At 40.5% G+C, this 25360-nt stretch overlaps 1 protein-coding gene across 3 annotated transcripts in view; it reads right to left on the bottom strand.

The window, feature by feature from the left end:
* Positions 1-649: 649 nt before the first annotated feature.
* GPATCH2L (G-patch domain containing 2 like) overlaps positions 650-25360 on the bottom strand; it is a 38307-nt gene continuing 13596 nt past the window's right edge. For 2 of the 3 annotated variants that reach the window (XM_032188511.1, XM_032188512.1), the window contains exons 7-10: positions 24698-24752; positions 22593-22678; positions 13526-13617; positions 650-8619 (exon numbers count right to left, since the gene is read on the bottom strand). In XM_032188511.1, the coding sequence (XP_032044402.1) occupies positions 8447-8619; positions 13526-13617; positions 22593-22678; positions 24698-24752 (406 nt within the window). In that variant the 3' untranslated portion in view covers positions 650-8446. Of the gene's footprint in view, positions 8620-13525; positions 13618-22592; positions 22679-24697; positions 24753-24804; positions 24845-25360 lie in introns of all 3 variants that reach the window. The other variant, XM_032188513.1, reaches the window with a different exon arrangement.

The following is a 25360-nucleotide window of genomic DNA, read 5'->3' as shown; positions in this document are numbered from 1 at the left end:
CTTTGTTTAAAAGCATTCAATCAGCTTGGATTCTAATTTTTCATGATTTATTCATGGGAACAGTTAATGTAGAAGGAGCCCTACTTCCACAAGTATGTATAGCTATCAATTTGGGGATGAAAATACATGCAAAAGAAAATTCAAAGTCCACTGCTCGTTTGATCTTTGAAGCCACTGCTACCATGGTTAAAAAAATAAATAAAAGAACGAGGCTAATCAATCTTAAAAGGATGTTAGTGTTGGCAAAATAAACGGATATCCATTAAAATATCAATTGGAACTGACCTACTCATTTAAATGAAATCCTTTTTGGGACTGGGTAGATCTGAAGTAGTGACTTGGAAGTGAAAGACTACTTAAGAAACTCTGGAATCTTTTCAAACTCCAAACAGGGAGCATCACAATTGCCTAGAGATGACATCATAACAAATCGGGAAACAAAATCATTAAAGAAAAAAAAAAAAAAAAAAAGGACATAAGTGAGTTACCTGAACTCCTTGACTTCAGTTTGCAGTTCAAAGGAAAAAAGCATAGTAACTTCATACAGACCCTCAGCTAACAGCTTATATTTAAGAAAACCGTCAAGGAAGCATGCAAATTATGGACATTGCAGTTCTGTAAATCTTCTTCAATGTCACTGTACCTTCTCCTACTTTCAACCCAGTTTGTTTTGTATCAGATACAACAATTCTTTCATAAATTGATTTATTTCCAGTTTTTATAATCAGAACAGAGATTCTGCAAGACCCTTGTTCAGAGAATACATGTTTAAGACAAAATAATACAAGCAAGAATCTTATTTACATGTTACCCCCAAAACAGAGTCCTACGAATCCAGAGTCTATTAAACAGTTAAATCTTATGACCACGTACAACATTTGTGACATGTACAATGTGGTTTGTTACAGGTTTTGAGCAGTAGACCTGTTTGTGAACTCTCTCTAGGTAAGCTGTCTGGGACAGAAGGAAGCTAGACTGAAACTGAAGGCTTTGGCTAACTGTCTGGTGTCACCAGACTTGAAAGAAAACTTGAAGGCTTCAGCAGTGCCTAGGGGCTCAAGTCAGGCCAGACCAGTCTCAGCTCACGGCACTCACACACCATGCTGGACAACAAGAGGTGCTGGCATGAGACATTAATACTACATCCAGGGCTTGGGATTTGATTCATAAAATAGGTTAGGTTGGAAGGGACCTTAAAGATCTAAGCAACAATTTGAACGTGGCACTATTCCTTCACTAAATCTTACATCTATTTTGGAACAAAGATAGCACAATGTATTTCAAAGCTGCACTCCACAAGGTCGCTGCTCTGTAAAGTTGTACAAAAAGTACAAAAGTTAGAGCATAGACTCCCAGAAAAGCGCTTCCTCTGGTCACAGCATCTCCTCTCAGGTGATTGCAGCACAACTCTTCCACAGGGAGAAACCTCCCATCTTGCTCTTTTGGTGTGATAGTGAAAGCTAAAGGCCATCACAGAGACACTTCTACTGAGAGGCAGCTTTTTATGCCACAAAAGAGGAAAGATGCAACTATCCTATCAGGGTAATAACCCACCAATGCTCTTCCTTCACTTGCCTCCAATTCCAGTGCAATGTTCACACAGTTGAATTTAAAGAACTGAGACAAAGCTGCTGAAGCTAAGCTTGTACATAGTGAATGCCACCCTGAGACAGCAGCCAGTACAGCAAGAACGAGGAAGTCCTCAGCAAGGAGCATCTTTCACTGAGTGATCATGTGTCTCAACATTGCACAATTTTATGTCATTGTACTGCTCAGAAATCAACAAGCGTGCAGAAATGATGCATCATTTCAGATGGCAGAGGTAATTTTTTTCTCATCTTTGCACCTTCCCATGCAAATTTCAAGACAATTTTTTTAGTAACACCATAAAACTTCCACCACCATGGTTTTTCTCTCTGTTTGCCAAAAGATTTCCCATTTTTCAACAGATCTCTACAATGTAGAAAAAAAAAGCCAGACTTCTCCAAGATTCTAAACCAGAAGCAACTCTCATTTCATGTAGACAGTAAAATTGAACAAAAGTGACTGGAAAATCCTATAAAATTGACCATTCGTTGCCTTTTAGATGCCTCTATATTTATCTCAGTGGTTTATATTTGGCTACAACACTCTTTCAAGGAAGCTGCTGCTGTCTTTAAAGCAAAGCCTGAAGATACAAAGAACCTACAGTTTCCACAGTGCTTTGTTCCATGGTTAATTTGTCCTTACTGTTCAAACCTCACACCCTATTTCTACCTTGAATTCATCTGACTGTGGCTTCCAGCTTATTTTTATGCCCATCTGCTCAAGATGTGAAATGCTTTATTTCTTGGTATTTCCACTTCCATTGGGGACTTTCTACTACACAGGCAAGGCATCTCTGATCCTCTTCTGATAAAACCAAAGAGACTAAGCTCTTAAGTATTCTGAATTAAGATCCTTTAGTCCAAAATTGCACTGTAATACAGCTAAAGAAACATGGTGCATTTCAGAATAATAACAATAATAATAAAGATTATTATTTCTAGGAGTCTGTGCATTGAAAAGCAGCTATAAGAACTTTAGACTGAGTCTGCTGCCTCCATACCAGCGTTATGGTAGCGTTACAGCAGTGTCTGGACAGCAAGGATTAACATGATGTGTGGTTACATGAATATATGAAGGCTGAATAGCAATGGGCAAGCAAGATTTCCTGCCTCTGTAAAGAATACTTTGTGCAGACACTAGAACTGAATGCAGATGAATGTGGAATACTGGGTATTTTCATGCAGGAATGGAATTAAAAGGCTGAATGACAAGTTTTATAGTGTGAAGCTTATGAATAATGACTTACATGTGTTAATGGATTACAAGTACTTGTTGGCTGTGTATAGCTAGTTATACAAGACAAAGAAGCCTAGTTGTAAAGGAAGAATAGGACTTCCCAAGCTTGCTGGAAAAAAGCATAACAAGAAAACGCCAGGATGATGATATCTAGGAAAAGAGAAGATGCGATTTCCTAATAGGGAGGGCAATTAATAACAAAAACTAAGGAAGATGAGTTACTCCTTACTTGAAGCTTCTGAAGTCAGATTACTTGTCCTTCTAAAAATATAATTAAATCCAGTTGCAGGATACCACAGCTAAAAGGTTCACAAAAGCTTTCTCCAGCTTTGGAGAAAGTTTAAGTCTTTTTTGTTACCTGGCACTGTGGCTGAGAGAGTGTAAAAGGGAGGTCTCGCTATATAATTCCTTTGTTCTCAGGTACCCCCTAGACATCCAGACCTGGCCACTGTGAGACAGAATACAAACTAGACAGACCTTCAGCCTGACCCAGTGCAGCCTTCCTTATGCTGTTCATCCCATTCCTTCAGAGGTTACAAGGAAAAGAGGCCAGCTTTGCAAAACCCTGATCATCCTCATAATACTGGCAGCTCTGCTTTAAGACAATGAATACACTGGGTCACACACGCAGGGGTCAGCAATACTTTTTCCAATTACTTTCTGCAGATATATGTATTTTGCATCTTTCTTTCATATAAATGAAGCTGTACCTGTCCATTTTCTACTTCTACCAATTCTTTGAGTTGGTGCAAGAATTCTCTTTCTGGGTGTGCCAGTTGGCACGCTATTCTCAACACGCTACAGTCACACTAACAGCCAGGTCTGCACTTGGGAAGAAATTTTACCTGCGTTAAAATTGTGATGTACACTGAGGGTTCCCTATGTCTCCACAACACAAGTCTGTATGTTACCTGACTGAGGGCTCCAGGAACTGGTGCCAGTTCAGTCTCACCTGCCTGTGAGTCAGTTTACTTCCTTAAACAATGAGATGCTTTGGTATAGTTAAGAGGTTACGTTCTCTCTCTGTGCCAAGCTCTGTCCTTGTACTGAGTAAAAATTAATGGCTTAAGAATCTTGTCTTGCCTTCTGTAAAGCAAGTAGCCCCTTATGTTTTATACTCTAAGAAACTTTACTGCATTTTAAGGTACAAAAGCAGGATGTCTCCAATGCAAACACAAACTGGAATAGAAAGCAGTATTACAGTGAAAGCAGAATTTTGTCCTCCTTTGATATTTCCCTAAAATAGTATTACTTCTATAACCAATACCCCTACTGAAGTACATTTTCTGAACAAATGACTGGTAGCAGCCTTTACTTTTGTTTCACTGAAATTTTTCTGGTTCAGAAACTGATCCTGAAGACAACAAATCAAAGTTCTTATCCACTTTACAGAATTTCTTTTCAGATTCCTGGCACATATGTTGTGGTTTTTTTTGTAGCATGTTCTTTCTTCAGTGCAGAGGGGGATTACAGTGTTAAAAAAGACACACAATCACTCTCACTGCTGCCCCTCCACCTATTTCCCTTCTCATCCTCTGCCCACCGAGCAGCTGTCCACAACATCCGCAAGGTAACAGCATGAGCTTCTGCAATTTGAAGGACAGCACTAACCATCTCAGTGTCATTATTCAGGAATGGTAGCAAGACACACCTCTGCACAGCACAATCACGAAGCTAATCTATCATTCGGTAGCACTACTCCCAGCCTCTTATGAGTTTCTCTCCAACTATTGTTTTGTTGCTTTCTTTGCTCTTTACTGCACCTTATCTTAAAATCATAAAACCATTCTTTTAATTTGCACCTCTCCAGTACCTACTAAACTGGACCTTAAGCCTCACTAGAGCTCATTGGAACTACTGGAAACGTGCAAAGAACAGCTACTTAAATGTGCTCCTCCCAGCTCTTTCTTTTCCACTGAATGTGCACCTTCTTGCCACACATACACAAAATTCTTTTTGCATAAGTGTCATTATGAGCTGGTCTCCACAATCTTTGAAAACTTGGGGGAAACTGCATGATGTGACAGGGGCAAGAAGGGCAGTATATTGTGCCTCTTTCTAAAAAGGCATTGAGGACCACCTGGGGAATAACAGACAAGTGAACCTTACCTCAGTCCCTCATAAGTTTATGGAGCAAGTTCTGGAAGCCATTTCCAAGCATCCAAAGGACATAAAGGTGACTAGGAACAGGCAGCCATATTTAACAAGGGAAAATCATACCTATTAATCTGACTGCCTTCTAGGATGAAATGACAGGCTCTGTGAAGGAGCAGAGGGCAGTGGGCACTGCTTACATGGACCTCAGCAAGCCTCTCATTGCAGTCTCTCACAGCATCCTCGCAGCCAAATTGGGGAGCTATGGACTGGACACAGCCCAGTATGAGAGGTCAGTGAGAAATGGGTTGAACTGTCAGGCTCAAAGAATAACAAACAGTGGTTTGAAGTGTACATGGTGGCAAGTTATGAGAAGCACGCCTCAGAAGACAATACTGGGATCGATGCTGTTCAGCATCTTCATAATGATGTGGAGAACAGAACAGAACATACTCTCAAAGAGAGAAGGAAAATATGCCATAGACAGGGGGAGCTGCTGATATGATAGAGGGCGGGGATACCATACAAAGGGACCTTGACAGACTGAGGAGACAGAATCCTCCTGAATTCCAACCAAGGTAGATGCAGATTCTTGTACCTGGGACAGGTTTAAGGAACCTGCCTTGGAGGAAAAGAGATGAAGCAACGAACCCAGTTCATTCATTTAAGAACGCTGCAAGTATTCAAAACTGAATGAAGCTACTGGAGTATGAAGATGAATTTAGATAAACACCCTGGAGGAACAAGATGAAACATGACATGTGATTCATATAGCTTGTCTGCCAGTCAGGAGAATCAAATTTGGTTGAGAGCCTGACTGACCTACAAATGGATTCCAGTGTAGAAATAGGAAAGACAGGGAAGCTACAAGAATTTAGGTCTCCCAGCACTTCCAGGAAGCTGCCATAGCCAGAAGCATGATTAATCAAGACAAGGCCTGCTGTAGTTACTCTTCAGTAGCACGACAGGTACATTCAACCTTTAAAGGCAAGGAGGACCTCCTAGGAAGCTTACAACCTTAGGGCTTACTCAGATGAACAGTGCCACTGACCTCAATAGGAAAAGCTGATGATAATTTATCTTTCACTGCCCCCAAAGGAAAATCATGCGAAGTCTGGTGTCCTTCCTCCCAAGAGGGAGATGAAGGCTGTCGATTCCCTAACACCTCTTGTAAAGGTTTTAAACTGTCCTGCCACCACAAAAGAAACAGTATTGCTCTGAAGAATACTTAGAATATATCTTGCTGTATCAGAATTGTTCTAAAAAAGGGGAACATAGAAGACCAGATTTTAAAACTGCAACTAAACGCTTGGTAACTGGAATGAGTCCATTAAATAGACTCAAACCAAGAGAGGTTGTGGAAGAGCCTTCATGAGATAAACACTGAATTGCACAAATGCTCTTTCAAAGGACCACTCCTTGCAAGTTGGGTTACAAAGCTCTAAACCAAAAATTTATTTGCTGGCTGTCAGGAGAATGCGACCACCATTGCCTTCACTGTGCTCACAAGTACAAGACAGACAATTGCCTACTTTTCAGGTTTCCTTCCTCTTTATAAATTCTAGATCACAGGCCCTCCAAGTGTTTAGACTTCTTCCATTACCTCTCAAGCATCACTGAGCCAAGTGCTCCAAGTACAAAATAAGACAATCCAAGGGCTGCTTTAAAACAGGAACACTCCTCATTCCACAAAGCCTTCGCTGCTTGTCCCATAATCCAAACTGACCTCTGTACACCTTTGGCAAGGTAAAAAGGCTTTCCCTGTTCTAAATAGTTCTAAAATGTACCACTAAAAACAAAATAATATTTTGAGGGGGATTTGCATGGGCAGATCTGACAGTTTGCTTGGGCTGCGAAATACAAATCCAATTTGGATCTCTCCCCAAGAATAAGTAGGTATTAGGGGATCAGACACAAGCCGTGTGTCTATAATGTAACTGTATTTGTCAATCATGATTTAGACTGAGCTGTTCAATTTTTTGTTTTGTATATGTTATGACCATTTAACATATTAATACATAATTAAATATAAAACACTACCTTATAGCTTTGAAATCAAATCTGTCCCTCAGCTATTTGATTTATAAGGGAGAGGCAAACACTGTAAAACCACTAAAAACACTGCAAAAAAAAACAGTAAAAACAGCGCTAACTGCACCTTCGCATTCAAAATGAATTTTACAAGCTTCAGTTGCCCTGTCTGGAAGCTCCACCCAGAGAGAAAAACAAAAGTAATTGTGTGCATACAAATATGTCCTATTTTTAAAGGACTTGGGAACCCATGAGGCCACGGGCCCTTTGACATGTGCTATACAGGTATATATCCTAAAAATTTAGCCCAAAATAAATTCCAGGCAGAGTAACTCAATAAAAGTACATGTAATGCGATCATGAATAGATGAAAAAGAGGGGAGAAATCACTATCCGTATATTCTGCGAGAGAGAAGGTAACAGAGGACCAAGTGAAAGCATTACAAAGAGAACAGAATCTCTTCTGTGTATGCTGCAGAGTAAAGTACAATCAACAGCAGGTGGAGACACCTCCAACAGATAGAGCAGACAATGCTTTTTTGAAGGGAGTGAGAACATGAGACATATATGGTCTGATCAGTACCAAGAAGGTTTTGAACACAAGTGACACTTCAAATGTTTTTTTGTTGTTGTTGTTGTTCAGTTACATGGTAACTTCGATGGAAAATGTCCTGGGAAATGCAGACAGTCTCTTTTGAAGTTAAACACTGAGAAACAGAAGTTAGATATAACCTCTACCATACTTGAAGGATATTTGAGGGCCCAGGTTCCTTTCCATGACACCAGCTTGCACATTTATGTCCAAGTGGTTCTTCCAAATCCTTATCCAGTAGGAGATTTAGGAAAGAACATGCAATACACAAAGCAAGATGAAAGACATTCAGAAGACGGGAGAAGGAAATGGACCGTGCTGTCAGTGAGCCTGGGGCAATTTCTGAATGGACAAGCACTGTATTTGCTTCACTAGAAGCAACATAGTTTGAGTTCATTCACACATGGCCTAAAAACATTCTGCTACTACAGAATTCAGGTTCCATGTTTTATCTCGTTAGCATTCCCTCCTAATTCCCCAGCCAAGAAATCTTCCTGGCCTTGGAGAAAGCAGGGGGACTTTCACACAGAAAATGCCAAATGCAGTAAATAAGCAACATGTCCATGGATGAATATAGATCAAGATCTGAAAATCCAAAAGATTCTGTATACAACCCAGCACATAGGAGCTGGCATCAGGGAAGGAGATGAATGCATAATAAATACAGCAATAGCAAGAACAGTTTAAAAAGTCACCGCAGTCCCAACACTGATTACCTTTTTTTAAACACAGATTCACAAACATCGTTTAGATATGCGGGGCACGCAGATCTATCTGGATGACGGCACGCATCACGTGCCGATACTGAAGATATCACTACTGCCAAACAAGATGTTTGATGAAGACATACACCAGAGTCAAACACTCCCAAAATCCAGCAAGCTTTTACAGTTGCAATGGTTTCTTTTAGCTGTATCCGGGGCTCTTCTCTGGCGGCATTTTAAAAAAGTTAGTGGAGGCAGCAATAGCGGCTTTCTCAGCTGCTGGTGTTTTCCCTGTCCACTCAGAGTTCTGGGATCTCAGGGATGTTGTTGCTGGTATGTCTGACTCTGCAGCATCCGTGTGCACAGATAAAGTCGCTGAAACATAAAATTGCAGGAAAGGGGGAGCAGAGGAAGAGAATAGGAAAAGGAGATTAAAAAAAAAAACAAGTTAGAACAAGTGATTTCATGGCAAACTCCTCATATATATCATTACTTATATAAGGGTGCTATTGATTGAGTTCCTGCAAGTTCTGCCCCCTCCAAATTCTTTGAAAGACAGGTTCTTGAGAGCATTAGCATCCTTGCCCTGATGATTCCCACATTTAGAATTCCAAGCTACCACTAACCAGTCCCCTTAGTCAGAGTTCCTATTGAAAATCAACAAGTGTCTGAAAACTTGACAATTTTCAGGTTGAAAAGCTCAGTTAAAGAAGAGAACATAGGTCACCACCAATACCAATGGTACCATGAACCTCCACATACATCCAATGTGGTAAATCAGACTATTAGAACAAGAAGCTACCTGGCTAAGCAAGGCTGCAATCCATTCCCATTTTCTCAATACAAATGCTGCTTCAAAATGGGACAGGCTATAATTAGCAGGAAGGATTTGCAAATCCACAGCTCAACCAACCAGTAACCCAAATTTCTAGAATGATTGCAAGAAAACCTAGAAATATGAGAGTTTGCTCCCATTCTCGGTATCCTGAATCACAAGCAGAACAGAGTAATGTAATAATTGTGTTTTTATTACAAGCTGCTTCTGCTGCTCTGCAGTGGATGGAAGATAAAGAGGCCGTAATAAGCCACAACTAGAGGACTGACTGCTTTGAAGTTTAAATAAAAAAATAGCATCAAGGGCTGAGGTTCCACACTCAGTAGACCTGGATCCCAACAATCTTGCTCGTGCACATCCAAAACAGTGAGTCATTTCCACACAACCACAACAACGCAGCTGATAACAGCACACACAGTGTTCTACTTGTAGCCCATTGATTTCCTCCGTCTGAACATTCCAAAAAAAAAAAAAAAAGAAAAACTAAGCAAAAGTCCTTAAGCTAATAATCACCACCGATATTACACCACTAGCAGCCTCCCCACTTGGGCTCTTCATCTTTGATCAAAGGAAAAAAAAACAGGCTTCTTATTATGGGGTGCCATCACAGCATGGGAACAAGCAAATGCATTATCAAGAAATAAAGGGCAAAATTCACTAAATTGCCACTACCCAGACTGTTCTCTAATACGCAGTTTCAGAAGCAGTTGTTACCTTTTAGAATTTTTTTAATTACTTTATAAGTATGAATGCACCTCAAGACAGACAAAATCTATTTATGAGGATTTTTCCTCCAGACTCCCCCCTACAGTAATAAGTGAATAAAATGTGAGTTTCCACACACACTGCTACGTGTGTAAGGTGACTAAAGCACACAACTGCTGAACACCTCAGTGGAAAGCTGGACAATTGTTCACTACGTATTTCATGACCATCTATACTTGTGGTCTGCTCTGAAAAATGGAAGACAGATGTGACAATCTTCATGAGATCCCTTTCAAGCTAGAGAATAACTACAATGAGAAGGAAGTTTTACAAAGCATTTTTTGAGACAAGCTCTGCTATGCCCCAGGGGACATTATTCCAAATATATCTCACTGAAACTGAGTTTACTGAATACAAGGACACTACCCTTGTGTTTTGAAGCCCCTAGCCTTAGATCACTGAAAATCTGAAGGATTTTTATCACCATAGACTTTCCACTTCCCTAGGCATGGTTGCTGGTCAATAAATTGGATGAACTTTTCATCTAATCCAGCACAGCCACTCTTTCTCACCGCCAGATTTTCTTATTCTACTGCCAAACTACACCAGTCAGACTTTTGTTCTTGCTTTGTGGAAGCCTCATGCTTTAGGGCTCTCACACTGCTGAATCACGCAGCACAGAAAGCACGAACTTTAATTTTCAATCTCTCTCAACACTTGCATGTGACAACTTATTTTTGGTAGTAACAGTCATCCCCTGACGTGCAAATGAATTTTGAATTTTCTGGCAATTTTTTTTGTTGCTCTCAGCATCCAGGCCTTTTTCCAAAATGTTATTCTTCAACCACAGCTGTGGTATTTAGGCTAATTAGTCTCAAAGGGTGGACAAATAATGGAAGTTTAATGCTGTAACAATAGAGACCTAGGCACTTCTGCTACAACAATACATGTTTTTTGATGTTTATACAAAGGTCTCTAACAAAGCATCCTTTACCAGAACCCATAACTACTGTCATAAAAGCATGTGAGAAGACATGGAATAAACCTAGCTTGCTTGGCTCCCATATAATCCTATCTCCAGCTCCCTTCTCTCATTCCTGCAATTAGAAGGGAGCTAGCATCTACATCTCATATTCCTTTTATTAGCATCTTCTGATTTCAGCCAAATTCAACTCAAAACTTTCAGTGGATGGCGGTGGCAGGGGAGGCGACGGGAAGATTTGTAGCTGCATGTTTAAGAAAGAAGCTAAATTCATCACAATGACAGGGGAGAGTGTTGGCAGAGATTTGAGCTATTTATTCTTTTAGGAAAATCCTATAAAGAATGACACGAGGAAGCCTCTATCTGCAGTCTTGTTCATCACACTAGTGAGGAGTCCGATAACAGATGTATGCAGTAGCGTGATTTAGTGCCGGGAGCTGGCCCCTGATGTGTATTAATACAGCGGCAAAGCGGAACGAGCCCCTCTTCATCACTCATCTCTATAAAAGAGGTGGAATCCGAGATGGCCCGATGTTCGGCAGAGCAAGCCCATTTGTTCTGCTGACTGATGGAGCCAGCTCAGGCTGTGTCCTTCACCTCCATGGGGCACTCAGGTTGCAAAAAAGGAGATCACTGAAGCAGGACCTGGTCAACAAGTGAGACGGGAGCAGTTGGACTCAGCTAAGAATCTATTTAAAAGTGAAGAAATCCAACACTGCGTATGCATGCAGTGACAGTCATGGGCTTGCGTTCTGATTCACCCATGTTTCATCTTTTGAAAAAGGAGTAAGACACCACAAACAGAGCCTCTGTAGTGAGAAAATGAGGCTGCCATGATTCCTCAGGGACAGGGGAATCCAGGGTAGGACATTTATGTAGCGATGAGTAAATGTATACAAGGCAGAAAAATCTCCATCTGCCTCACCAACGTCTAACAAGTCTAAGAGGCTTCAGTTAATTCTACATTACTGCAGAGTAATCCTGTGTTAGTGTTATTTCTTCAGACATTAGTCATTCTGCAGTCAGATCACCTTCGGTGGAAATAATATCAGTTTTTAGAAGTTTCCAAGTTACATGCCCAGGTTGTGCTCCAGCTGCATTTGAGAGACTGCTGTGGAAAGTTAGCTAGGACTCAGCTGCAGTTACCCTATCACATGAGTGTCTTTCTGCAAGCACTGTAGCAAACCCTGCCCATCTGTTAATGTTGCTGGGGCTGTTTTTATAAACAGGGTGTAAGGCAGAGCTCTTTACCATTTCTACCTTTAAAGATCCTGCAGCACTTCTCTCTTGATGATCAGCACAAGCAGCTTGCCCAGCTTCCAGCAACTACACCCTCCTTCCTTAATTTGCAATACTGTTTTTCTCCCTCATCCTCCCTAAAAGATTGTCAGACATCTGTGCTATATTCCATTGCTGAATTCCACTCCAGATGCAGCTTCAGCTCTGTAAAAAGATGCTCACTATACACTCTGCCTAATCAGTTAAGTAAAATGTACATAATATTTTGAAACATGCATGCATTAAAGTAGAAGCTCTCCCTATAGAGCATGACCAGCAATGCAGTACAGAAGTTACACTTCGAACAAAAACTACACAGACAGGTAAAAACATCTCATAATGAGACACTAGCATTCATACCAAGAAAACCTAATACCTCAGAACTAAAATTCTGTGGCTACCATACACAATTTTACTAACCCTTTCACTTCAGAAGTCTGAGTACCCTAACACGGGATACTCAAAAGCTAGGAAAGAACATCCTAAATAAACCGTCAATAACAAGTAACACTTCTGCTGAGTAACAGATTATTAATGTTCTTTTCTTTTTTAATATGGAACCTTTTAGGCAGTCTGCACTCCAGACCTATGACTTGAGAGAGAGGACAACTTTCTTCCCTATTTCATTATTCTACTGTCTACCACCAGCCCAATGAAGAAACCCAAACCTCATTTCCCTCTATTCATCACCAATTTCTTTGGCCTTCATGGTTTTCACATCACTATTTTTCCCATCAGTTCACCCAATTCTTTGTCACTGGATTACAACCATAGTTTCTTAATCAGCTAGTTGCGAGAACATCAGTCACTTGATAGCAGGCAAAATATTTTAAGAGGTGGGGTAGGCTGAAAGGCCAGAAGTCAGTCTCCTAAAACCTTCTGTGTTCTGTGGATTTACACTTTTAAAGATTCTGATGAGTAATCACTTTCCAGAATTAAATCATAGGAAAACACTACACCCCCAGAGCAAGAAAAAGAAAAAAATTGACTACTTTCACCCACAACAGTAAGACAACTCCAAGGGAGTTAGGTCTTCTCAACTAATGATCATATAAAAATTACCATATTTCTGCTCCTGCCAAAGTGTCCAGAGGCACCCTGAAAAAGGGCACAAAGCCACCAGCTAATGTCAGCTCAACACTGAAGGCACACACTGTGTACACCAATCACCTTCTTATTACCATATACTGCATAATTTAGGAACAGTGGAAATAACACCTTCTGGCAAAACAGATTATTAGCCCCTGCACAGTGGAGCATTAAGTTACCTTACTATAACTACATTATGAAGGATTTGTTTACTTGGCAGCTTTTGATGCTCCACAAAACACACATGATATTCTCTTACATGTTGCCTTTCTCACACTTGTATTTTTAGTTTCAAATCAAGGTAATGCTATTTTTGACTGTTCTGACTCTGGCACTCTGCCCAAGAGGGACACAACTTTAGAAATGCTGGCAGACAGATAAATCCAGGTTACCTGATGTTGGGCTGGATGTGGAGGCTGCAGCTGGCTTTCGTTTCCTCTTGATGTCCCTTGAGCATGGTGGTCCCAGGTGTACATTTGCTTGCCTACAGAGAAATTAAAACAGCCAGTTAAACTCTGTTCCAGCATCACCTTCCCTTGAAACTCTGGCCAGTCATCCTCCAACCCTCCTCCACAACACCCTCTTAATCAATAGTTAATGTGAACCAAGAGCTTCTCAGGGAAGTTTTCCTCAGATTTTTTGTTAACATAACATTATGCTCACACTTCTTTTAAGAGCACACAAACATAAGCTGAGCAAAATAATAATTATTTCCTAGCAATTAAAGGATCTAGTTTTGTATTCACTTTTAAATAACCTTTGCATAAGTAAAGACAAGATCAAGCAGAGATATGAGACACCCTATCATTACTTCTGTACAAGTCTAAAAAACGTCTGCAAGGTTGCATTGAAGAAATTACAAGACATTTATTCCCTTATTCAGAAACTAGCTTAAACTTATTTAAAACTGTAGTCATCTTACGAAGTACGTATAGTCCAAGTGTCCATGAATACTATTTCCACTATGACTGTAAGTTTATATAGTTAGAAATGCAAAACTGTTTCACGAATTTTCAAAATCATGATTTCCTTATAGAAAGTGCAGTGAAAACAGCTGGATCTGGCTTGCAGTATCATCACCTCGCTGCACCTGTAAGATAGCTGAAAGGCATAATCTGTCCCAGTCATATCAGCTGTTGAGTCTGAAGCCTACCAATGACCACTTTATTAACCCTTTGCCAACTAAGAAGAAACCTGCCTTACTAGGACATGCGTGAACAGAGCCATCCTCCAAGTTCTAGACCTAGGAAGAACTGAGGTTTAATTCAGAAAAGACAGTCTTGGCAGCAGTCCAGAGAACCTTCTCAAATACAATCCATAATGAATACAAATGCATAATTTAGCAGTGATGTTGGATTCAAACCCCTGCTTTGTCTGAGATAACAGAATTTCTTTGGCAAGTTGTTTGGTTGCTCTCTGCATCAGATGTGATGTGACAAATGCAGAACTGCCGTGCAAATAAAAACCAGTAAAGACTGTAAGGTGTTTACATCATGTAAAGATTAGAACCATATACATTTTGACAATTAAGTGATGAAATGCTTCTGTCTTTAAAGCTTATTTTGATTTCTTTTCCTGAACATTTAACATTTATCAAGTGCTGAAAACTTTTACAAATAGCAAGAGGGAAAGATTGCAGCTTCATACCTCCATGCCAAAATTTATTTAAAAAAAAAAAAAAAAATTGTAATATATACAATTTCAGAAGCTGAATTCATGCAAATAGGAAGTTTCCTGTTGTAGCTACATAGAACAATGTAGGGAAGCACAAAAAATTCCCTGTGCAAGCCAAAACTATAAATTGTTTGAATACTACTGGGTCTATCTACTTACCTGTAACAAGCATGCAATCACAAAATAAGAAAGAAAACAACAAAATAGCTACTATTCTGTATTCTCAACTACTATTTTGAAGTTCTACATGATTTGTAAACTTAATTTGACATTAAGTAGTTTACTTTTTTTTTTAACCTGTTATATTTTAACCTGTATATATTTTGTTATATTTCACTAAGGGCCAATTTTTCAAATCCTTGATTTCTGGGAGCACATATTAACATAATCAGAACTAAAGGCTTGCAAAAATACCAGCACAACTGGAGACTGCACGTACAAATCCTTTGTTTATACATATAAATGACTAACTTGTAAGTGACCTCATGCATGCTAAAAAAAAATATGCTTTTGTACATGGTTGTGATAGTGGCCAAATAGTATTTTGGCACAGTTTTACAATGTATTCTGAAACATTTAGGCACACATAGCCCAAGGAAAAGATAGTGTCAATCAAGTGGAACATCAGGTTTTTATTTAGCATCACTGTTACAAGATTAGATTACTAACTAGATGACTTTATGATTACATACAACAATCCAAATAATCTTATTATATAATAAAGAAAAGATTCACTTTTAATTTTATGAGCTTACACTACATAAGCTAACTGATCCTTGGCAGATAATCACTACAGACTACAAAGGAAGTATGCACAATCATTTCTAAGTGACTTTATGCAATTTTTCCCGGTTCACAAATGTTACAGCTAAATTTAGAATTAGAGCTCCTGGTTCTCAGATCCGTGCTCAGACCATATCTACCTCTACCTCACAATTGCACAGAACGAAAGAAGAAAAAAAAAGTCTGAGAATCTCAAAATCCCTTCTTGTACTAAAAATAAAGGCAAATTGTACTCCAGCTGGAGAGTAGTAGCAAGGATGCTGAATCTATCAGCCCTGCCTCTAACACACAAAGGCTCAGAGGTCATAAATTGCCTCTGTAACGTGTATTTCGTTCAGGTTTATCCCTTATTGATCACCCACGCTCCAGTTAGTAAATCAGGAACCTATTGATTACTCACTGGCTCTGACTGCCCTGGTGGTAAAAGTGTCAGTTTCAAGTAGTTGGTGCACTTTACGGGCACCGTAAATCTGCATACAGGGAATCTCCAGGTGGTAGGTACCTTGGGAGAGGGAGAAAGAAGAATGCACACAGGAATGATAGACCTCATTAAGACACGGACAGGAAGGGTACCTGAGGCACATTTTATGAAATATGCTTTCTTTGGTAGCTAATACACCTTTCAATTTCTGTTTACTAACCTAAATACAGGTGCTATATTGGTAAGAGAATAGGTTGGCAAATACCAGTGTAACAGCAGACTCTTAGAAACACCACCACCAAGAAGGTAAGGCAGTGGGCATGCATAGCATACCACCTAACATCGGACAGGCTGAACTATGAATTGTGAAAATCTGTTACAGGCTGCAACGATGAATTAGTTGTTCTGTGAAAGGTAAGTTTAAACAACTCTTCTGTACAGTTCAAAATGACTCAGAAGTAAAACAGAACAAGAACAAGAGGAAAGGATGACTGAAAATACACATTGGTACACTGTCACAAGCCTCTGTGAAGAAGTCAGAGGTACAGAGCTTTGTGGGATGACAGATTTGGGCCTAAACTGAGAAAGCCGAATGGTACTTACTCCATCCTTACTGGCTATTTCTTCTGCTAGGATTCTATAATTTCCTTGGTGTTGCACAAACAACAACAAGTAAATAATTGCCTGATAACTTTTGGACAATGGCTGGTGGATCATAAGTAAAAACAAGGTTGCAGTACTCAGTCTCTGTTCGATCCAACAGGTGACCACAGAAAACCTACCTTACAGTCCAGAAAGGACTGAAATTCTACCCTGGGAAGAGAGAAAGTAGAACAGATCTGGAGACACAAAGAAGGCTCCAAAGTACAGCCTGGGTACCTGGGTAGCCACAATATATCCTAATCAACACTGTGACCTCTCAATAACAGGAGATAACAAAAAATTACATATGTACAGAAAAAAATGGTTTTCTCTGAAAAAAGTATAGTTTGTTTCTGACAGTGATGTGCTTTTATTTATTTATTTTTAAAAAAAATCATAAGCTAAATCCATATTTCCTGGGTAATTCCTTATCTTTTGATTGTACCATAGCACCCAAGGTATGTGTGATTCTGCATGCAGGTCACACTGGAGAAAAAGCAGGCTTTGCTATGCACAAAGCTGGGATTCGTTGTTGTCTTTAGTGTGTCAAAAGGATTTTGAGCAATGCTTTCTTTTTCTCTTTGACATACTCATTCTATGATGTTTTATTTTTATTTTCTTTAAAGGAACTGTAATTGCATACACCGGAGTCCTATTTCACTCCTACAGTTCAAGCTGACTGCATGTTGGACTATCAGGGTCATTTGAGCTTGTTACTGCTTAACCCTATCATAGATTTAAAAATGGAAAATTGTAGGTTTTAAGCCTGGCAAACAATATAATCCGTGGAAAACAATGTCTGCACAAGCAGACACAAGCTCACAAAGAACCTGACTGAACAGGATCAGGCCTCTCACACCTTAGTCTGTAAAGTGAAGTCTAGATTGTAAAACGATGTCCACTCAAAATTCAGAGTAAAATACAACTCAGTCTCATAACAGAGGCCTCTGAGAAGATCCTGCACAGCTAACTGTGACAGTCTGGCCTTCTTGGAAAGGGGTGGCGTATCAGACACCTGGGGGTATATGCCTCTTGTTGTAATCTCACCATTATTCAGTTTCTCTGCTGACAATCTTTATTCTACCCCGATCCCTGGAAGATGCAGAGCACGTGGATTGTGTAGTGAAAATAAGGTAGCCATTAATCTACTGTCATACAAACAAGGGGTGCTATTATCCTCATGTTAAAAGTAAATGTTCAACAAGGAAACTGCTACCAAAAGAATTCCACACAGCCCAGCTGTTGCAGTTGCGATGCTGAATTCCCAGCAAACATAGGCCAAATGAAAGGTTCTTCCTCTAAGCCCTGAAGTGTTACCTGAGGCTGTTTATGGTGGCTTCACAAAATTAATAGTAAGAGCAGAGTTCCTCCTCCTCTTTGAAACTATAGACCCAGCTGGGCACCAAAGTCTGATCTGCACACAACATTTGTAAATCAATACAAGTTGCTCATCCAGTCTGCATATAAAGCTGCCATACAAGTAGCTCCTGTTACCACATCACAACGCTGATATTTGTCTGCAGCAGTCTCCTCTGCCCTGCAGAGCCTCATGAGACAACTGCTAGAGCACATTTTCACATTTCAAAATCACTAACAGGTCAGTCCACTTCCTAAATCATATGAATGTCACAGGCCTTCATGCAGCTGCACTCTGTTCCCCAAGTAAGCATTCTAACAAGAGGGAACACATTTTTTTCTAGTTTCCCAAGTAAGTGTTCTGAATAGAGATGATGCGATCCCATACTGTGTTCACTGTTTTCATACTGACTCATGGTACGTGTGCCAGAAACAGCCCTAATATTTGCCAGGCCTGCTGAGTACATGGATTTCACAGTGGCAACATACTTCATAGAGGAAGAAAGAGATAGTAAGTAAACAAGATTCTGAAGCCAAGGGGAATTTATTTTTCACTCCGGAGAATTAGGATTCACCAAAATGGAAGCATTAGGCCTTAGACAACTGCGTATGACACTAGGTTGATAGCTGCTGTTCACTGCATGCCTGTCAGAAGAATTCAGTTATATCCCCAGCTGGAATATTAGCTAGGCTTTAGAAGCAAAGGAAGACATGAAAGTGTTCTGGCTAAGTGGAAAAAATAGAAATAAAAATTTGAGAGAAAGATGCCTAAAGCAGTCAACAGCAAAGACAGTTTTATATACAGACATTCCAGGAAGATGAAGATGTGTGGATAGGTCACATGAAATGAGCAAGATACTGTCCTGGTCAAGTGGGACAGCATGAACTCGGAAACAATCATTCACTCCTTCAGCTATCTCAGGAAAGGCTTGACATTGCAGGCAATTCCTATACCTCCATATGCTTGTGTAAGAGGCAGAAATGGAAAAAAAAAAAAAAAAAAGTGATTTACTTAAACATGCATATTTCTATAGCTGGAACTAGAATTAGAGACCTTCAAGCCTTTCCACTCTAAAAGCACCAACAAATCAGGGTTTGGAGCACCTGGCAGCTTACTAGATGATCACCTACCCTTTTAGATTTCTATCCCATGTTCCAGGAAAGATTCAAGTCTTGCTTCTAAACCCAGTTAAGCCTCTAGGTTTATGGTTAATATTAGTTGAGAGGGCATGCAAATGATGTACTCCTCATTTCTTTGAGGATTTAGCTGAACTGTTCAGAGGTCTATCTAACGTAATTCTTCAAATCTTCATCTTGAACTTCTATTTGCCATCTCACTGGGCACTGAGATCCACTTTTCTTATAAACTCCGGTCAGAGCATTTAATTAAGTTTTTCACCCATAACCCTGTTTTCAAGGCTAGACACACCATAAATGACATTAGGGACAATTTATCATCTTCTACCTTCCTCTCTTGTTCTACCTGTTATTAAAACTTAAATTGAAGGGAACATTGGCTGTAGGCTCTTCTGAAACTCCGATCCTGCCTCAGTGGAATAACATTCCACCAACCCACAACCTGTAACATCTTTCTACTGATAGAGCCATTGGATACCCAGAATCTAATAACATTCTGCTTGAGCCTGTACACAATCCTTTTCAGGAGAGTTAAAGACTTAAAGAAGAAAATTCTGTACAGACCACTCCTTTCACCCAGAGAGGGAAACAGGTAGAGGGTAAAGAGGGGAAGGATCACTTGGGCTGTCCACGCAAGTCTCTGCTTGCCTGCTTTTAACAGCCTGCATCGTCAAGCAGAAACCTTAACAGACAAGACATGATTAGCAAACGCTTTGTGCTCTTAAAGGAGAGTAATTATAGGCATGTGAAAAAAGGAAGAGATCCCCGAGGTACTCTTCCTTGCATGCCTCCCGAGGGGCAGCAGGGCCATTAAAAATTCCATGATGAAGAGGAAAAACAGCCTGGGAACAGCCAGGAGGCAATACAGCAAATTAATACACCAGCTGTCCCTTGGGAGGACTGCAAGAAAGCAGGAAACTCTCCTTGCTTCACAAAATAAAATTATACCACTAATGATAACAGTCACCACACACACAAAACTGCTTCTAATGATGGGTGTGAAATTCCCAGTGCTATGCACACACTTTGAATGAAATCTCTTCTCATCACAGACATAAAGCAAGAAAGGTAATCTTGGTAGTGTACAATTCACACAGCCTTTCACATAAGACTTCCCAAGGAACCTTCCACATAGAACTTCCTCCTTGACACTGAAAAGCCTTTCTTGAACGCCCCCATCTGCGCTCAGTATTCTGAGCAACAGATCTGGTTAAATGAAGCACTGGGTTACCAGTGACATGCTGCACTTCCAGATGAACTGCACCAAAATCCACCACAGAGGAAAAGAAAACATTTCCACTGGAGAGGACAGACTCTACCTGGTAGTTATGCTCCATTGGACACATCTGTGATAGCAGAAGCTAAGCAGAGAGGTAGTTTTCCATCAAGCACTGGGCATCAAGTTGAAGAAATATCATCAAGACAGGTTCTTCTTTAATGTATTTCACAGAATTCTCAGGAAATTAGCACCCCCACCCCATTCTGACAAATCTCTGAGCAGAGTTTCTTGAGGACAAGATGCAAGCTGTTAGGACCTTACTAAATCATAAAATACTAGAATTGACTCCATCCATGAAAAAAGAGGAAGAATTAACTGGGGCTCAATAGCTGAACAGAGCTTACAGAGATCACCTGAAATTCCTGTAGGAAAACAGACTGCCAATGGACTTAGCTCTTGAAGTACCTAAAGAACTACTATTAAGAGAACATACCTGTGGAGGAATCAATTTCCTTCTGTGCCCTTGGCAGCATTTTTACATAAAGCAGGCACCTCGCACTAAAGAATTCAATCCCTGCCACATTATGGGGCCATATAACATTTTTTATTCTTACCATAGTTGCCCTCCACTCCCCCAACCCCACCAGAGATGTGCACATTTGCCACTATAAGAAGGAACTGCTTTCCTAAATGACAGGCACTTAAAAATGCAGTCACTGCTAGGATGAGACAAGCAACTTCTCTGCCAACATTCAGTAACAATTCATTGGGGATATTGTTTGTCAGGACTGCAGTCACCTGCTCCTTAGAGGAAGGAATCAAGCATATGTCCATTGGTTAACTAGACTATATAGGCAGTAAAACCAAGCAAACATGATCACTCCAGCTTCAGAAATCTCTTACAACACTCAATAGTTTTGGAAAAGCCCTTCACTGATCATCATAAAGGCAGAACTTTGCTACAGTCAAATTTGTGGGCAGGAGCTGTCCAGATCTCCTTTCCAGAGGACAAACACCAAACAGCTGGTCTCACCTGTAATTTCTGCATAACACAAAGTGAAACACCTGAGTCAAAAGAAAGGTTATCCTCACTGCAGATGAAGAGATCAATTAATTTTGCTTCACAGGCGCAAAACATCCCCAGAATGGGGCAAAAGCACAGAAAGGAACCAATTTGCTGATGCACAATCTTCTGGATTCTTTTTATTCTCATCCAGCTGACCGTTTAAGAGTTGATTTCCCTCCCTTCCCCCTACCTCCCCTTCCAGCTTTAGCATGCTGGCTACAGCAGCATGAGGTCATGGTGCGACATCACAAAATTCCCTGCAGTAGCCAGTGGGAGGAGAGGCTTTGCTGGGTGGGTGCCAAGCTTCAGTTTATAGACACATACAACCTCAGTACATTTTTCATGCTCTATTTGCTAATTAACAAGGGGGAAAAAAAGCCAGGAAGCTTAAAGTCCAGACAGTTCTTTCAGATTTGATCCTTCGTACGAGCACGTAAGCAGAGCTGTCCCCCAAGCAAGTCTGTCACATTGTATAGTGAAAGAGCTCAACCTTACCTTTAAATAGTCACCTGCAGCACAAGAACAGGAGTCACCTCCAAGACCAAGACCACCTCCAACACTTGGATTTCATTTAGGCTTAGTCAGCAAAAGGTGCCCAAAGAGCATGTTAACCCCAACCACGCAGATTCAGATGTTAACCCCAACATTTGGCCAGACCAGATCTAAATTGCAATAGAGAAAGATACCAAGCCACTGGAGGTCACCTCAGGTGAGTTCTGAATCTGTTCAGAGGGTCTATTTTAGGCACCCAGGAGACCAAAACGCCTCAGCAAAGCACTCACACTAGTCTGTCAGCACTTTCCCTTTCATCTCATTCTGATTTGAATATTGGGGAACAATACTGTGCCCATTTGCACCTACATAACAGACTCGCAGCAACTCGTTGCACAATGAAAAATAGATCACATTTATTTCTAAAAAGACCGTATACTCTGCCTGTCTGTCACACAAAATATTTCAATATGTCCTGAGTGCTTAGAGTACTGAGTCTGCCAGCTAAGCCGCGTTGGTATGTTACATGCTAAGTTTGAACACAGGCCTCGCAAGGAAAAGTGCATTAACTTCCAGGCCAGTGAGTACTGTTCAGACTGCATAGTGCTCCTGAAGGGAAGTACGGGAGGGAAGTCAGACAACCCCAACAGAGCAGAGCAAGGGAGTTACCTGGCGGTGCAGTGTGCTGGTGAGCATCTTCGGTGGGAAGCATCAGCAAGCACATCCAGAGAGTACAGAGGAGATAATGGATTGAACTGGAAAGTCAAGAGATTTTATTTAAGCAAAGTGTTAAAGGAAATAGTCTCCAGATACAGCTGCTCAGATCTACTCCCTGTAGTTGTTCATACAGTATAAGGAAATCTTTTCAAAATCCCAATGGATGAGCCTAGGTGAGAACTGACTCTCAATTCAGATGAAAAGTTAGCACAGGGTGCAACAGGAAAAACTCATAACCATCTTCTCCCAACAGACAGCCCTACAGGCACACTTTTCTTCCACCTCACATAATTACATATGCTGGTTGACTAAGAGCATACTTGAAGAGCTCTACTGCTGCATACCACAAGCAAAAAGTTCTCCTCCCTGTAGTGAAGCCCCCTGTCCACATTCATATTGCAGCATGAAAAGTCACTGCTACAAACAGTGCAATCACAGAACTTCCCAACAGTGCCGATATTCCCGGTGGCCATACGTGTCACTGAAACAGATCTCTAGAAGGCTCAAGGCCCACCAGGCTCAGTTCACAACGAGCTCCCAATTCATTCCACAGCAAGTGAGCTGCTCCTCCCATTCACAAGCTTCCCTTGCAAACTGCTTAAAACGATTTTCTGAAACCACGTGTGGTCAGGCTAATCTTGCATCCTTTGTAAGATATACACTAGACAAACCCTAAAGGCATCAAGCCTGTGCTTCACTGTAGAAAACATAACTCTAATATATTTTTTATGAGACAGGAAAGATATGGAACAAATCTACTCATAAAATGCACATCAAAAGCTTTGTTTGGTTCACGTAGAAGATTTAGAGTGGTCTTCGGTCTGGGGTGCCCACGTTACACTTCCATTCAGGGTCTCCTCTTTGTTTATAATTCACACCACAAGCAAAAAATTCATTCCCATCTGCTTTGCAAGGTGCTTCACCAGTTCCCAGAACACTTGTTCTTGAATTACTAGGGTGACTGGTACATGCATTTCTGGATAGGGATAATCCACAGCTGTAGAAGACCTCTCGTCAGAAATGCTTTATGCTAGTCTAGAACTCAGTACTGGGCCTTTGCCTTCAAACTTTCTGGCAGAGAAGAGGTACTAAGTACAACAAAGCTTCCGTTATTGGTAAGCTCCTCCTTAAATTGGACTATTAGTTTATCATCAGTGAAATAACACCACAGCCGCACAGTAGGGGAGAATCACCAGTAACTCTCTGCAGCTGCTTCAAGTTCAGTTATGAAAAATAAAACTGATTTATACGGGTCATTTGAAAGCTTACAGAGTTATCATTCTTAAAAATATAAAAGTGGTATGTGAAATGCTGCCATTAACAAGAAACGCACAGTTGCACAAAGGCCTAGAAATTACTTTGCACAAAGGCATGGAAATAATTTCTTGCCATGTATGTATTTATAGTCACCTGAAGGGTAAAACAACTTTCAGTCCTAGTGTTCACCAATCAAAAACCAACTTGCAATGGAGCAGAAGGGAGTGTACAGTACAAGGAACACTGTTACAACATGACCGCTCAATTGGAAGTTGTTTTTTTCTTTGCTTGCTGCTATCAGGAACCCGTGCTCTTACACTGTAAGTAAAAAAGCCTCCTACCACTGAAGCTATGCAAGATTTACATACAGAGAATACAAAACAGTATGAGTACCTACACAAGAACTTCAGTCAGTTAAAAGAGTGCCTATTTCTCTTGCTAATCACCTCTTACTTTTTCCTGTTACAGTTGTTTATTCAATTAGTCAGGTGACTTTTTTTTTTTTTTTTTACCCATTCTCTGTTGAAGAGACTATCAGGAAAAACAAAGCATTCAAAAAGAGAAAAATGTTCCAATTATTATAGAATTTTATGAGGCCAAAGTTCCTCCTGCCAAGAGTTACTTTCCCTCCCACTCATTATTGGAGAGGTAGGCATATGCTAACCTGAAACAGGGAGATAAACAAAAGGAGTTTGTGAGCTATTCAGTTCAAACAGACAATATAATGCTAGTGACATGAGTTGCATTCAAAGCCCAGAAGACATGAGTTACTAAAACAAGAAGGGACAAGGCTACCTTACCTCACGTGCAAACGCCACAGTGTGAGGGAAATCAGAAGCCAGCACTTTGTTCTTTCTAGAGAGAATGAAACCAAGAAAATAAAAAAAGTAGAGCACAGTCAGCTTACCTGGTTGCGATCTCTCTTCCCCATGGATGGTAACCAAAAACTGGAAGGAGGCAGTCGAAAGGACAGGTGGGAGCAACGCCAAGGAAGGAAGGAACACAGGGAAAAATGAGGGTTGAGGATAAGGACAGAAGGGCAAGAGAAGGACAAAGATGGAGGAAGAAAGAGAAAGATTAAACATCAATAAGACTCATTAAAAACAAGAAATTTCAAACCCAGGGAAGAGAACTGGATACCAGCAGGTGGTGAATCAGGCTGGACCCACTGCACTACACTCAGGAGGAGCCACCTTTACTGCTTTTACCTAGCTGTAGCCCAACAAGAACAACATTAGAGAGATGCCAAGGAATAGGCACCATGTCTATTTCCATTGGTGGCTACAATTTTAAAACACAAACTGGGGAAGGAGACAGAGAACACCAAAGAAAGAATGCAATTTCACTACTGCCTTGTCAGCATCATTTCTACAGTCAGGGTGTGTAACAATAGCGTGAGTCCACAAAGAAGCTTTTTAAATAACTAACATACAGGGCTCAATCTTCTCACACTGTGCAGGAGA

The sequence above is a fragment of the Aythya fuligula genome, chromosome 5 (genome assembly GCF_009819795.1).
Source record: "Aythya fuligula isolate bAytFul2 chromosome 5, bAytFul2.pri, whole genome shotgun sequence".
Taxonomy (NCBI): domain Eukaryota; kingdom Metazoa; phylum Chordata; class Aves; order Anseriformes; family Anatidae; genus Aythya; species Aythya fuligula.
This window is presented reverse-complemented; position numbering and strand designations above follow the sequence as displayed.